At 49.0% G+C, this 15,697-nt stretch overlaps 1 protein-coding gene across 6 annotated transcripts in view; it reads right to left on the reverse strand.

Moving 5' to 3' along the window:
• Positions 1–15,697, reverse strand: part of grip2b (glutamate receptor interacting protein 2b) — a 216,285-nt gene that overhangs the window by 130,057 nt on the left and 70,531 nt on the right. For all 6 annotated transcript variants that reach the window (XM_068051431.1, XM_068051430.1, XM_068051429.1 and 3 more), the window contains exons 3-4: positions 13,569–13,704; positions 3,268–3,413 (exon numbers count right to left, since the gene is read on the reverse strand). In XM_068051431.1, the coding sequence (XP_067907532.1) occupies positions 3,268–3,413; positions 13,569–13,704 (282 nt within the window). The remainder of the gene's footprint in view (positions 1–3,267; positions 3,414–13,568; positions 13,705–15,697) is intronic.

The raw sequence follows: 15,697 nt of genomic DNA on the forward strand, positions 1-15,697 counted from the left end.
ATTGTGTTGGATGGTTAACAAAGGAGTGCAGGAGCTTTACTTTCCTGGGCAGTTTTAGCAATGGCCTCCATGCACCATTTCACAAGAACACATCAGAGGCTACTATCTACACCAATGAGGAAGAAAAACCATTTTCCAGCATTCAGAGAGCAACTTTTCACAATCCTTCCAGCCTGGGAAGATCAAAAAGCTAAAAGCAGCAGCAGAAGAACTAATCTTTAAGCTCCCAATTGTGAAAACAGACAATAACTTGGTGGTTCTGAGGATTCAACAGCCAGATTGGGGCTTTTGTGCAGGATATTGCCATCGGTCATAATTTCGACCTTGTGACCTAAGACATAGAATCATAGAGTGGTTACAGCACAGAAGGAAGCCATTCGGCCCATCATACCCATGCTGGCTCTCTGCAAGAGCAATTTACCTACTCCTACTCCTCTGCCTTTTCCCCGTAGCCCTGCAAATTTTTTCATGACTGATGAAGTAGGAGGATAGTTATTATTAGCCCCAGTAAGAAATCACAGTTTCATAAAAGAATAGTTTTGTTTGGAACTTTCACTTTTTCATAATCTGATGGTGATGAGTGTTCATTTTTTACTCCCAATCAGCTGGTCACTGTTAGGCGAGGACATTAGTTGAAGTTTTAGTAACAAAAATGTCGTGCAGCCTTCTTAATAAACGCCAGCAGGCATTTTAAGTGGCAATCAACTGATTAACGAACGTCTGGGCGGTTGTTCCTACCACTGGCTTCCACTCCTTTTACCATGATGGCATTTTGCACTAGACACGGGCTAAACCGACTATGCAGCTTAAGATCCCATCTTGATCATCTCAGAGGCTGGCACTTTTGCATCTGAAGTATTCAGGGGAAATCATCTCCCAAAATATCTGTCTTTCTGTCTCTCTCTCTCCCTCTGTCTTTCTCTATGTTTCTCTCCCTCCGTTTCTCTGTCTGTCTGTCTGTCTCTCTCTCTCTGGCTGGAAATTTTACCTTGCGGCAGTGGCCCTGCCCACTCGTCAAAAAGTTGGGGGTGAGCCCACCTCCGCCAGACCTGGAATTCACACTGTAATTTTACATGGACCAGGCCCTTAATTGGCCTCTGCTTGGACTTCTGCCCCTCTGAGGCAGGAAGACCCGCCTTCAACAGGACCAGCTGCTCCTTAGTCCCAGCTGTGCTCCCGGGAGCTCTGGCCACTGCTGGGACTGCACTCAGCAAGAGGAGCCAGCGTAGAAGCCAGCCTAAAACAGGTGAGCGGGGGTCGGACCTCGCTGGAGACAATCGGCTGGGTCCTGACAAGGGGGCTGGGGTCGAAATGTAGGGCAGGAGGGTTAGGAGCACCCACTGCTGCTGGAGGGGACTCTCCATGGGGCACAGGGTGTCCGATCAAGGGGGCTACCCCCCAGCCCGCAAGGAAGCCGCCACGTATTACTGGGCGGCCTCCTCTGGTGCCAAAGTGCCCATCCGCCACTGGTAAAATGCCAGTTTGCCATCTGCCGTTTTGCTGGTAACATGGCAGCAGGGGTGGGTAGGCAACAGTAATGGCACCCCTGCCTCCCACTTGATTTTATGCTCCCCCCAACCTCCCAGCCCGCTTCCCAAGGTGGTTGGGTGGGGGGGGGGGTGGGGGGGGGGGGTGACGGGCATAAAATTCCAGCCTCTCTCTCTGCCTTTCTCTCTCTGTCTCTGACTCTCTCTGGGGGTAGTTTTGATTTGGTAACAGTATTAGGGAAATGCAACATTATTCAACTTTCGTACCCACTGTGTCATCAAGTTCTCCAAAGCCAGCCAGACGCACAGGTTAATTGCAGAGGGAAGTTCCCTCTGCGCTGTCCCGTCAAACACTCCCAGGTTAGATATATGATGAGTTAAAAGCGTTTAAATAGTGTCACCAGGAAGTACCTCATGGCACAGTGAGCTAGACATCAGCCTTTTATTTCTCACATATGGATTTGATGGGATGCTGACTATAATATTCCTCCATAAAATGAGTTTCGTCATTTGATTTGATGGTAAATTTCGATCAGACTGGAAAGTAGCAAATATAACCCCTCTATTCAATAAAATGTGGGAGGCAGAAAACAGCTAACTATAGGCCAGTTAGCTTGCCGTCGTTCGTGGGGAAGGTGTTAGAATCGATCATTAAGGTGGTTATAGCTGGGCACTTAGAAAAACTCAAGATAATCGGGAATAGTCAGCATGGTTTTGTGAAAGGGAGATCATGTTTAACCAATTTATTGGAGTTCTTTGAAGGAGTGACATGTGATATAGATAAAGGGCGGTTCAGAGGAGGTTTACTAGATTGATACCTGGAATGAGTTTATGAGGAAAGGTTGGACAGACTGGGCTTGTTTTCACTGGAGTTTAGAAGAGTGAGGGGAGACTTGATTGAAGTTTATAAGATCCTGAACGGTCTTGTCAAGGTGGATGTGGTGGGGATGTTTCCTCTTGTGGGTGAGTCCAGAACTAGGAGACACTGTTTTAAAATTAGGGGTCATCCTTTTAGGACAGAGACGAGGAGAATTTTTTTTCTCTCAGAGGGTTGTATGACTGTGGAATTCTCTGCCTCAGAAGGTGGTGAAGGCGGGGTCATTGAATATTTTTAAGGCGGAGTGAGATAGATTCCTGTTAGGCAAGGGAATCAAGGGTTATCGGGGGTAGATGGGAGTGTGGAATTCAAAACACAAACAGATCCGCCATGATCTTATTGAATGATGGAGCAGACTCGAGGGCTCGAATGGCCTACTTCTGCTCCTAATTCGTATGTTCATATTACCAGTCCAATTATTGGTGGGAAAGGGCTTAAAACAGAAATTTGTCAATTTCATGCCAATTGATGCTGGCTTTGAGGCAGCCTTCACGAAGGAAAGCTGGTATGTGAAATGGAAAACCGTCATGCTGCTGGAGTGGGCTTGGTGTTCAGGAACATTGAGATCAAGGGGGGAAAAGGGCTGACGGCATCAGAATCTATCTGGTGATTGTAAGTGGAGGTTCTCTTCTAAGGTTGAGGCTGAGGTATATTATTGAGGGAATATTATTGAGTATCTAACCATACTATACCGGAATTGGGAGTGACTTAGGCTGACACCGATGCGTGAAAAAGGTGTTTCATCCCCCACCCCCCACAAAAACATCCTCCACCTTCATCAGCGGAAAAAATAGTAAAGAGAAAAGGGTAAAGGCACCATCATATGTCCATGGTCTATAGCCCTGATTCAGCCCATTCTGACCACTCTTCACTTAAAAGAACAGTCACCCAGGAGGTTCTTACCAACAGGGGGAAGTTCGTACTCCACCTCAAGGACCACCCGCTCTCCCACGTTCTTCAATAGGCTGATAATCTCATTGTGTCGCAGTTTGGTCAGGTTGATCCCATTAACAGACTTGATGTAATCTCCGATATTTAATTGGTCACTCCTACAAGAAGGAAGTAGAAAAATCACTGAATGGTATACCAGACTGGTCAAAAATTGGAAGATGCAGCATCTGTACTTGATTGCTTTTTTCAGGGACTGGTGAAACTCCATCTTTTTAACTCCTTTTTCATGGACTGTCTTTTGCCTGGCATCACTCTGGGCCAAGTGCCATCCTCTGCGAATGCCATTGTAAAACCAGCCTGCAGGGAGCCTGTGCTCCCTGTGAGGAAAATATCCAGAGCTCCACATGGTGTCCCGACTATCGAGTATTTGCCCAACAAGGAAAGGATTGGGACCACAAAAATTTATCTCTCTTTAGGAGGGTCATTCACCCCAGATGCTCCCCAAACCCTAACCATTACGATGGAAATCGGAGAACTCTGCCTGACCCCCACAATCTGGCAATTTAGGTGGGGTCATTTCAGCCCTAAGGCCAAGATACACCATCCTCCAAACTTTTGAGGCCCTGCATTCAATACTAAAGACTAACCCCAAAAACCAGCCATAATTTGAACAGGATGAGGTCTTCACAACACAAAAGCACAATACTGCAGGTGCTAGAAATCTGAATTAAAATCAGAAAATGCTGGAAATACAGTAGTCCTGGCAGCATCTGTGGAGAAAGAAAGAGCTGACATTTTGTTTGATGACCCTTCGTGAGAACTAGGTGTGACCCCCAAAACATTGGGGAGAATTTTCCCAGGCTCTCGAAGCCGGGTTTGGATGCAGTGAGGGGGCCAGAAAAATCATGAAAAATGGTGGCGGCCAGTTATCTGACATGTTCCCGCCTCCTCCCACTTTTCCCAAAGCAGTTTGTGTATGGTGTTGCCAACCCTGACCTTCTTAACAAGCCAATTCCCAACCATTTTCCCAGGACAATGGAATTTTACCAGTTGCGCACGGGACCCACTCAGTATTAGTAGCTGGTGAACTCATAGGAGGCCAGTTCAAGGCAGGAGGTTAGAGCGCAATGAAAGTGGCATGCAATCTGAACGTTAAATGTGTAAAACGGCAAGCCTGAGGACATTTGTAGGCAGTGGCTTGCCATTGCAGCAGTATCTCATTGAGACAGCTATCACGGATAGTGCTCAGGCTGAAGAACTGGCTGTCAGCTCCGTCAGCTGCATCTCGCAACCATTTCATCCCGCCTTCTCTCATCCCATTCATCTCAGCGGCATTCTCACTGCAGCCACAGTGAAGACTGTCGGCCACCCTTTAAATCACGGTGCTGAATCACCCTTCTGCCTCCTCAACCCGCACAGCATCACTAATTGGACAGTGATCCCAGAGGCAGTTTCTTATTTGGATGCCTTCTGGATGATTGAACTTAAAGGCACACCGCTCTCGCCTCTGGGTTATGGACCAGGAAATAAAGCCACCTCCCGTTAAACACCAAGCTGGCAAAATTCAGCCCATTAACTCTGTTTCTCTCTTCACAGATGCTGCCTGACATCCTATTTGGAATTCTCTACCCCAGAGGGCTGTGGAAGCTCAGTCGTTGAGTATGTTTAAAGCAGAGATTGACAGATTTCTAAATACCAATGACATAAAGGGATATGGGGATAGTGTGAGAATAAGGTATTGAAGTGGATGATCAGCCATGGTCGTATTGAATGGCGGAGCAGGCTCGATGGACTGAATGGCCTACTCCTTGTCCTATGTTCCTATGTCCTATGCTGACTATTTCCAGCATTTTCTGTTTTTATTTGAATCTTTACAATGTTTGGGTAGTTGTAAGGTGCCCAGGGTTCCTTTCTTCAGTTAACTCCATGTATCACAAGCTCTTACGTCATTTTCTTCACTTTGGAAAGTGTTAGAATAAACATTAGGCCCAATTTTAACTCTGTGCAAGTGGAAGGGTTTTGAATGAGTTAAAATTTCATCCAATTGTGCCCGAATGTGGCTTAGACTATAAACTATTAAACACATTTATCAACAGAAGAGAGAGGAGTAATCAAAATGCTTTAGATTCAAAATGCAGATTTACAATAGTATACCGTTTTAGCCATTCCTCCTCATGAACCCTCACATCTCCCCAATATGAAACTGGAAACAAGGACCCTTGCCATAACTTAACATGATTCCTCACTTCGAAACCTTCTTGCTCTATAATGGCATCAGGAGTAAGAGTACCAAATTAATGCAAGTCTTCCTTTCTTTCTATAAACCCATAGCAGGCAACTCCTGCCTGCCAAGCTGTTCATCAAAATGGATGGCAGTGAATCATGTCTCCTTCTACTTTCCCATAGACCAGCCTCAAGTCTTCACTTCATTCCCAGGGAAATGAAAGCAGAAACAATTCCTCACACATACAGCCACCACTCATGGTAGGATTCAAAGACATGTTTTAGTTTTTAGTTTTAGAGATACAGCACTGAAACAGGCCCTTCGGCCCACCGAGTCTGTGCCGACCATCAACCACCCATTTATACTAATGCTACACTAATCCCATATTCCTACCACATCCCCACCTGTCCCTATATTTCCCTACCACCTACCTACACTAGGGGCAATTGCTAATGGCCAATTTACCTATCAACCTGCAAGTCTTTGGCATGTGGGAGGAAACCGGAGCACCCGGAGGAAACCCACGCAAACACAGGGAGAACTTGCAAACTCCACACAGGCAGTACCCAGAATTGAACCCGGGTCGCTGGAGCTGTGAGGCTGCGGTGCTAACCACTGCGCCACATGTGACTGATCTTCCAAGCTGCCTGTCTGAACTGAATGAGCTATTCAATCCAGCAGTCCACCATATTGAATACAGTGGCACCTAAGCATAGAGGTATGTGAAAATACTTCATGGGATAGGGCAACTCCAATGGCAATAACATAGTGAACTACCTCTAGAATTACATGGAATGTGCAGCACAGAATGCTCCACACACACCTCTTCCCACCCTACTTCATCTAACCCTATCAGTGTTTCCTTCTATTCCTTTTCCCTCTTGTGTTTATCTAGCTTCCCTTTAAATGCACCAGTGCTATCTGTCTACTCCCTGTGGTATTGAGTTCCACATTTTAACCACTCTCTGGTAAAGACGTTTCTCCTGAATTCCCTAATGCTTTTATTAGGGATTATCTTATATTTATAGCCTCTAGTATTTTTCCCCCCACAAGTGGAAATATCTCGATATCTACTCTATCAAACCCTTTTAAAGTGTTAAGGACCTCTAGAGAAAAGAGCCCCAGCCTGTTCAATCCTTCCAGATAGTTATAACCGATCAGCTCTGGTGTCATCTTTGTTGCACTTTCTCCACTGCCTTTCAGGATAATGTTAAGGGGTAATTTTCTGGCTTTGCACTCACAGTGGCCAGCCTCACTTGGCAGTAGTGGGCATCATAAACCTGGACATGTAGTGTTCCTGATTTACTGACCACACCTGAACCTCCGATATCTATTTCCAGCCAGCTTGGCTCTCCCCAAGGAGAGTGAAGTCGGAAAATGACACTTGTACTGATGTATTTCAGACAGGCTGGGTCCTTTCTTCAAGTAGATCTGGTTTTAATCTCAAATGTATTATAACAAGAAAGAAAGAAACAAATAATACAATACAGCCATAGGCAAAGATGCTTCATTGTTTTTGCTGCTGCATTCACAAACCCTCACTTCATGAAACCAGTTTTCAAAAATTCGGCAAATGTATTAGCAGATCTTGACAAAAACTCAAAAAGGGTTGTGAATCTTTGGAATTCTCTACCCCAGAGAGCTGTGGATGCTCAGTTATTGAGTATATTCAAGACAGAGATCAATAAATTTTGGGAAATTAAGGGATATAGGGATAGTGCAGCAAGGTGGAGTTGAGGTAGAAGATCAGCCATAATCTTGTTCAATGGTGGAGCAGGCTCAATGGCTAAATGATCTACTCCTGCTATTACGACAGAGACTTGATACTGAGTAAATGAGAATTAAAGGGGAGAATCATAAAGAAGGAAAGGACTTTCATTTCTACTGCATGACCTCACGATGTTCCAAAGCCCTTTAGATGCAGTGAAGGGGGAGATGGTGGTATAGTGATAATATCACTGAGCTAGTATAGTAATCCAGGGACCCAAGCTAACCCCGGGGACATGGGTTCAAATCCCACCATAGCAGCTGGTGGCATTTGAATTCAATTAATTAATAAAAATCTGGAGTTGAAAGCTAGTCTCAGTAATGGTGAAACTATCATCAATTGTTGTCAAAACCCATCTGGTTCACAAATGTCCTTCAGGGATAGAAATCTTTTATCCTTACCTGGTCTGGCTGACATGTGTCTCCAGACCCACAGCAATGTGGTTGACTCTTAACTGCTGTCTGAAATGGTGTAACAAGCCACTCAGTTGCCAAGGGCAATGAGGGATGAACAACAAATACTGGCCTTGCCGGTGATGCCCACATCCCATGAAAGAGTTAAAAAAGTCCTTTTTTTTTTGATGTGCAGTCACTGTTGTAATATAGGAAAGGCAGTAGTCAATCTGCGCCCAGCCTGGTCCCACAAAGAGCAATGAGGTAATCTGAGCTAACCAGATAATCTATTTTTAGTGGCGTTGTTGAGAGATAAATATTGATCGGAGAACCGAGGTGCACTCCCCTGCTCCTTTTCGGAATAATACTGTGGAATCATTTACAGCTATCTGAAAAGGCAGACGGGATCTCAGTTTAATGTCTCATCTGAAAGACAGATCACCTTGTGACTCTGGGGCATTGTTAACTCTGCTCCTGAAATGCAACTTAAAAGCTTCCATGTTGACCAGCTGGAAATGTTTCCAGTTGCACAGACACCGTGCAATCCTTCACAATGTGTTATTCATTTTAGTTCCCTGAAATAAAGTTAACAGCTAAGTTCAATGTGGCACAGGAAATCGATGTTGGCACCACATGATTACACAGAATGCTGGACCTTCAATGCACAGAATTGCATTCATCACACCAGTAGGGTAGAAGCTCCCCAGCTTATCCTGTGGGCCAGAGGTAACTCTGTGGATTGGGAAGCCTGGCAGCAGTTCTCCAACCTGTCCTATGGCATATGGATAACTCTGCGGCCAGACAACTAAGAGGAGAAATGAATAAATGTGACTCAGCCTTTTTGCTCAACAAATGCAGTAAACCTACCTGGTGACCCACTGACAGAATAACATCAGAAACCATTCTTCAGTTGATAAACCTGAGAAATGTTCTCACAAGGCAACTGTAAACTCTTTAAAGGGAGAATCACAGAAGCTCTTGCAAAAGATCGAAACATTAACATCCAAAGATCTTGCATTGATATAGCTCCTTTCACCACCACAGGACATCCCAAAGTGCTTCACGGCTTACTAGCTTAATGTAGGCAAACGAGGTGGCTAATTTGCACACTGCAAGATCCCACAAACCGAAAGTCAGATAAATCACCAGATCTTCTGTTTAAGGTGTTGGCTGAGGCGCAGAATTGGCCAGAATATCAGATAGAATTCCTTTGTTCATCTACGTGTTAAACAGTGAGCAGTTATTACTGAGGGAGGTGAAGGGGAGCTCTATTTACAAGAGTAGTTGAAAATTCAGCATGGGATCTCAGTCAAATGGGTCAGTGAGTATATTCACTGGCTGCTCTGGTATTGAATTATACAGATCAGTAGGTCACGATCGGGCTGAACTCATTGAGCTCATCTGCGACAGCTGCTGTTCCAGCAGGACAGGGAGGTCAATTGGTCTCAGTTTGCTGGACAGAAAGGGGCAAAAATCATCTTAATTTTGACTGCTATTTATTGCTCTTTGTGGGTACGTATGTGGGACATGGTAACAGGTGGAGGCCGTTCAGCCCCTCGAGCCTGTTCTGCCCTTCAATTCCATTTACATTAGTTGAAGGGCTGACTGGTTGTGATGCCTCCTGCAGGGGAATATGTTGGTTACACTCATCAAAGTTCAGACATGAGAAATGGTTAATGGGAGAGGGCACTGAGGGCAGTTAGCACCTGTGCCCTCAACTCCAGGAGAAATGGAGGCAGAAAAATGGAGGGACAATATGAAAGAGGAATTGTCTTGTCTTTATCCCGACTGTGGCGGTAAGGCCTTCTATCTAAACACAAACAAACAAGCTTTTCATTAAATTCAATTTGTTTTTTTGAACTGATAAATTGATTACCTCTCATGAAATTGTTGTTTCAACATATCCAGTTCCCCCGACACAGTGCTGGTGTAAAGTTGCAGAGGGAGAGGAGACTGGGCCAGAGTTCCCCTGCACTAATCAAAATCCTTTTATATTGCTGGATGCACAGTAACAATAAACTACCTGAAGATTCTGAACACTCTTAGGAAGCCAAGTATGTAGCAGATATTTGGCTGAAACAAGAAACCAGCCAGTTTAAAAAAGGAACATCTCATTTGAGAATTTCTGCTTTGTTTTGTTTCATTATTCCCTCTCTGACTTATTCCTCTTCACTGCTGCAGGCACCCACTCCTCCCCAGGTACAGCTTACCCAGGCACCTACTCCTCCCCAGGTACAGCTTACCCAGGCACCCACTCCTCCCCAGGTACAGCTTACCCAGGCACCCACTCCTCCCCAGGTACAGCTCACCCAGGCACCCACTCCTCCCCAGGTACAGCTTACCCAGGCACCTACTCCTCCCGAGGTACAGCTTACCCAGGCACCCACTCCTCCCCAGGTACAGCTCACCCAGGCACCCACTCCTCCCCAGGTACAGCTTACCCAGGCACCTACTCCTCCCCAGGTACAGCTTACCCAGGCACCTACTCCTCCCCAGGTACAGCTTACCCAGGCACCCACTCCTCCCCAGGTACAGCTTACCCAGGCACCCACTCCTCCCCAGGTACAGCTTACTCAGGCACCCACTCCTCCCCAGGTACAGCTTACCCAGGCACCCACTCCTCCCCAGGTACAGCTTACCCAGGCACCCATTCCTCCCGAGGTACAGCTTACCCAGGCACCCACTCCTCCCGAGGTACAGCTTACCCAGGCACCCATTCCTCCCGAGGTACAGCTTACCCAGGCACCCACTCCTCCCGAGGTACAGCTTACCCAGGCACCCATTCCTCCCGAGGTACAGCTTACTCAGGCACCCACTCCTCCCCAGGTACAGCTTACCCAGGCACCCATTCCTCCCGAGGTACAGCTTACCCAGGCACCCATTCCTCCCGAGGGATATCTCACCCAGGCACCCATTCCTCCCGAGGGATATCTCACCCAGGCACCCACTCCTCCTGAGGGATGGTTCAGGCACTCACTCCTCCCGAGGTACAGCTCACCCAGGAACCCACTCCTCCCGAGGCACGCCCCACCCAGACACCCACTCATCCCGAGGTATGCCTCACCCAGGCACCCACTCCTCCCTTGGGTACGCCTCACCCAAACACCCACTTCTCCTGAGCTATGCCTCACCCAGACACCCACTCCTCCCAAGGTACAGCTCACCCAGGCACCCACTCCTCCCAAGGGACAACATAGCCAGGCACACATTCCTCCCGGGTACACATCACCCAGACATCCACTCCTCCCAAGGTACGCCTCACCCAGGCACCCACTCCTCCTGAGGGACAGCTCACCCAGGCACCCACTCCTCCTGAGGGACAGCTCACCCAGGCGCCCACTCCTCACAATGGACGGCTCACCCAGGCACCCACTCCTCCCGAGGCACGGATCACCCAGGCACCCACTCCTGCCGAGGGACGGCTCACCCAGGCACCCACTCCTCCTGAGGGACGGCTCACCCAGGCACCCACCTCCTGAGGGACGGCTCACATAGGCACCCACTCCTCCCGAGGGACGGCTCACCCAGGCACCCACTCCTCACAACGGAAGGCTCACCCAGGCACCCACTCCTCCCGAGGCACGGATCACCCAGGCACCCACTCCTGCCGAGGGACGGCTCACCCAGGCACCCACTCCTCCTGAGGGACGGCTCACCCAGGCACCCACTCCTCCCGAGGGACAGCTCACCCAGGCACCCACTCCTCCCGAGGGACAGCTCACCCAGGCACCCACTCCTCCTGAGGAACGGCTCACCCAGGCACCCACTCTTCCCGAGGGACAGCTCACCCAGGCGCCCAATCCTCACAACGGACGGCTCACCCAGGCACCCACTCCTCCCGAGGCACGGATCACCCAGGCACCCACTCCTCCCGAGGCACGGATCACCCAGGCATCCACTCCTGCCGAGGGACGGCGCACCCAGGCACCCACTCCTCCCGAGGGACGGCGCACCCAGGCACCCACTCCTCCCGAGGGATGTCTCACCCAGGCACCCACTCCTCCCGAGGGACGGCGCACCCAGGCACCCACTCCTCCCGAGGGACGGCTCACCCAGGCGCCAACTCCTCCCGAGGGATGTCTCACCCAGGCACCCACTCCTCCCAAGGAATGTCTCAACCAGGCACCCACTCCTCCCGAGGGACGGCTCACCCAGGCACCCACTCCTCCCGAGGGACGGCTCACCCAGGCGCCAACTCCTCCCAAGGAATGTCTCACCCAGGCACCCACTCCTGCCGAGGGACGGCTCACCCAGGCACCCACTCCTCCTGAGGGACGGCTCACCCAGGCACCCACTCCTCCCGAGGGACAGCTCACCCAGGCACCCACTCCTCCCGAGGGACAGCTCACCCAGGCACCCACTCCTCCTGAGGAACGGCTCACCCAGGCACCCACTCTTCCCGAGGGACAGCTCACCCAGGCGCCCAATCCTCACAACGGACGGCTCACCCAGGCACCCACTCCTCCCGAGGGACGGCTCACCCAGGCGCCAACTCCTCCCAAGGAATGTCTCACCCAGGCACCCACTCCTCCCGAGGGACGGCTCACCCAGGCACCCACTCCTCCCGAGGGACGGCTCACCCAGGCACCCACTCCTCCCGAGGAATGTCTCACCCAGGCACCCTTTCCTCCCGAGGTACGGCTCACCCAGGCACCCACTCCTCCTGAGGGACAGCTCACCCAGGCGTGCTCTGTTACCCTGGCGGGCTGAGACCAGAAGCATCAGCAGTTTATTTTTTCTGAGAGAGCTTCCTCGACCTTTGTTTATAGTTCACTGACCTAAACCGGGAATCCCGTTTTATTGTTGGCCTTATTTTGAATCCTTTCCACTTTTTTTCCAGGGTGAACCATTCCGGGGTCTGTTCCCAACATAATAAAACCTTGCTAAATGGGAAGGGAATGGGAACGGAGGTCACCTGATTTCCATGCCTTATTCTCCAACTACGTTCCCATCACCCGAGACCCTGCATTGGGAGTGGAGCATCACAAATATCTGACTCTTCTTTGGTAAAGTGTTTGACTTTACGAGGGAGTCTGGAGTGGGTATAAACTCACAACCACCTGACTGACAAGTGACAGTCCTAGCAGCTGAGGCATAGTGGGCAGCATGCACACCTCTGAATCACAACGTTGTGGGTTTAAGGCCTACATCAGGGGTGTGAGCAAATGTATCAGGCTGTCAGTCCAGTGCAGTACTGAGGGAATGCTGCACTGTCACATGTACTATTTTTCAAATGAGACACTAAATAAAGACCTTCACAGGTGATGTAAAAGAGTCCTTGATGCTATTTCAAAGAGCAGGGCAGTTCCTTCCTGTGTCCTGGTCAGTACTTTTCTCTCAATGAGATCTAAAACAGTTCATATGATCATTATCGTGTTGCTCTATGTGGGATCTTGCTGTGTGCAAATTGGCTGCCATATTTCCTACCTTACAACAGCCATTGGCTGTACAGCACTTTGGGATACTAAAGGCGCTGGACAAATGCAAGTCTTTCTTAGCCATGCAACCATCTTCTTGGAGAGATGCAGTCACAGTGCTTTTGGGCAATGTGGATGCTTGGCAGTGTGAAATCAGTATCTACTACTGACATTCAGTAATGGAGCGAGTGCTTTCAGACAGCTGGCTTCAAAACAAAACAAGAGGTCTTACAAAGGGCTGGGACTCTGCACCCTGTTTACACTGGCACCTGGAGCTGCTGCAGCTATTAACCACTCCACTCTGCACACCACTTCAGATAAGAATTTGTCTACTCCTACTTACACTGAGTCCTGAAACCACCTATGGGATAGGCCATTCTAGATGTGGTTTGGATGAGGAATTGTTATGAAATATAACCATATTTTCTAAATGGAAAAGCAATTGAGACATAAAGTAAGTTCTAAACCAACTGTAACAAAGGAGAATGGTATCAACAGATTCCACGTCTCACCTCGCAGCCAATCCTCCAGGTCGTAGGTTTGACACTCGCGGCTTGCCATCTTTGTCAGTCCCACCAGATATGGTCAGCCCCAGCGTGCAGCCTTCTTTCTTGATGAGTTCCACTATTGTAACTCCCTTCAACTCCTCTGTTATTGAGACACAATGGTGACATACATACTGGTGTGAGACTATAATGCTTGCTAACAGACCTGTTTTAGAATCACAGGGCTGCATTTTTCCAGGGACGATCAAGTCCTTCCCCGGAACTTAAAGTGATAGCCGACCCCATGCCAGCAGGCAGTGGGGCCCTGAGGCTACAAGAGGAAAGAGAGGGCACCTCCATGGCAAGGCAACCTCAAAGACAACAAGTTTTGTTGAAGTGGCCGGAGCCTGGCAGGCAGGCCTCAGAGGGGCGGTCAGCGGGGGGAGTGGTGGGTGGATGGCGTGGCGGGGTCCTATTCTAGCGGCAGCGCCTTAGCTGTGGGGGCAGCTATTGAACCGGCAGGGTCATTCCATGGGGCATGGAGCAACCATTAAGGAGGGACCCCCACCCGGAACCCACTGGGAGTCCACCAGGGTTTACCTGGCAGTCTCCCCAAACGGTGGTGGCCCCACCCGATGCGGGCAAAGTGCTGGCGGGAACGGGAAGTAATCCTCATTGGGCTCTTAAGTGGCTCAATTGGCTGGCCGGTGGGCACCTGCACTGCTGAGGTTCCCGCCGCTGGTAATATGCCACGGCAGCGGGAGGACATCGGGCTCTCCTCCCGATGCCTACCCCTACTGTCATTTTAACAGCCCTCCCGTCTCCCGGCTTGTCTCCAAAGGGCTGGGAGAATTCAGCCCAGAATCCTACAGCACACAAGGAGCCCATTTGGCCCATCGTACCTATGCTGACTCTTTGAAAGAGCTTAGCCAATTAGCATCACTTAATTGCTCTTTCCCCATAGGTCTGCAATTATTTTCCTTTTCAAGTATTTATCCAATTCCCTTTTGAAAATTAGACCTGAAGCTGCTTCCACCATTCTTTCAGGCTGTGTATTCCAGATCATAACAACTCGTGGAATAAAAAAAATTCTTCTCATCTCCTCTCTGGTGTTTTTGACAATTACCTGCTCATGTTCTAGAGGTGTTTGACTGTGTTTATATTGCACCAAGGCAGGAAAGAGGAGATCAATGGCTGATAAAGGTTCAGCGGGCTGAAATCAGACTGGTAATAAGAAGCAGTCTTTTGCTATTCCCCTCTCTGACTCTAACGATAACCAAATGAAAAACTGCAACAACTAAACTTTATTAAGTTAAACAATTATCTGTCAAAGCAAAATACTGTGATGCTGGAATCTGAAATAAAGACAGAAAATGCCGGAAATACTCTGCTGGTCAGGCAGTATCTGTGGAGAGAGAAACAGAGTTAATGTTTCAGTTGGATTACCCTTTGCATTATTAACTCTCTTTCTCTCTCCACAGATGCTGCCTGACCTGCTGAGTATTTCCAGCATTTTCTGTCTTCATTTCAACATTCTGCAGCATTATCAGGACGCCCTTCCTATTTTCAGGCAGCAGGCCAGGGATTTGTAATGCTGCATTTGGCCAACCTGCAGTTTTCCACCTGCGCACTTCAGTGGGTGGAAAGCTGCATTGCGGGCGAAGGCAGAAGCATATACACCCAGGCCATGGTGTCCACGGAGCGCGAGAAAGATGTGGATTGCCCAGGGGTGGACAGTCAATGCTAGTCCAGTGCCTCAGGGTGGCATCCACTCTACCTTTTGAAAATCTGTACAAAATGTGGGCACCAAAATGAAGTGTGTGCATGGCCGTCCAATAGTATGTACTGTTGTTCATATGGTGAGTTCACAGATGCAGCCAGTGGTGGAGCCAGTGCAGGGTTGGGGGGGAAGGGGGAGTAGTCAGGGAGGACATGACCTCCCTCAGTTAATTTCAGGTCTTTCAATGTGGCTTTGGAGGACTGCCTCCACGTTGCTCCCAGGAACGTCATCGCTCATTTCAGCCTGTGGGCTCAGCCTGTATGGTTCCATGCTTGGCCTTGGGTCTAAGTCAGTCGGCATTCCCCCCAGTCCCAAGCTCAGTCCCCTTCCCGTCCAATTGGCCAAATCTCCAGTGTGACCACCCCACCTCCTCCCC

Source organism: Heterodontus francisci, chromosome 19 (genome assembly GCF_036365525.1).
Source record: "Heterodontus francisci isolate sHetFra1 chromosome 19, sHetFra1.hap1, whole genome shotgun sequence".
NCBI lineage: Eukaryota > Metazoa > Chordata > Chondrichthyes > Heterodontiformes > Heterodontidae > Heterodontus > Heterodontus francisci.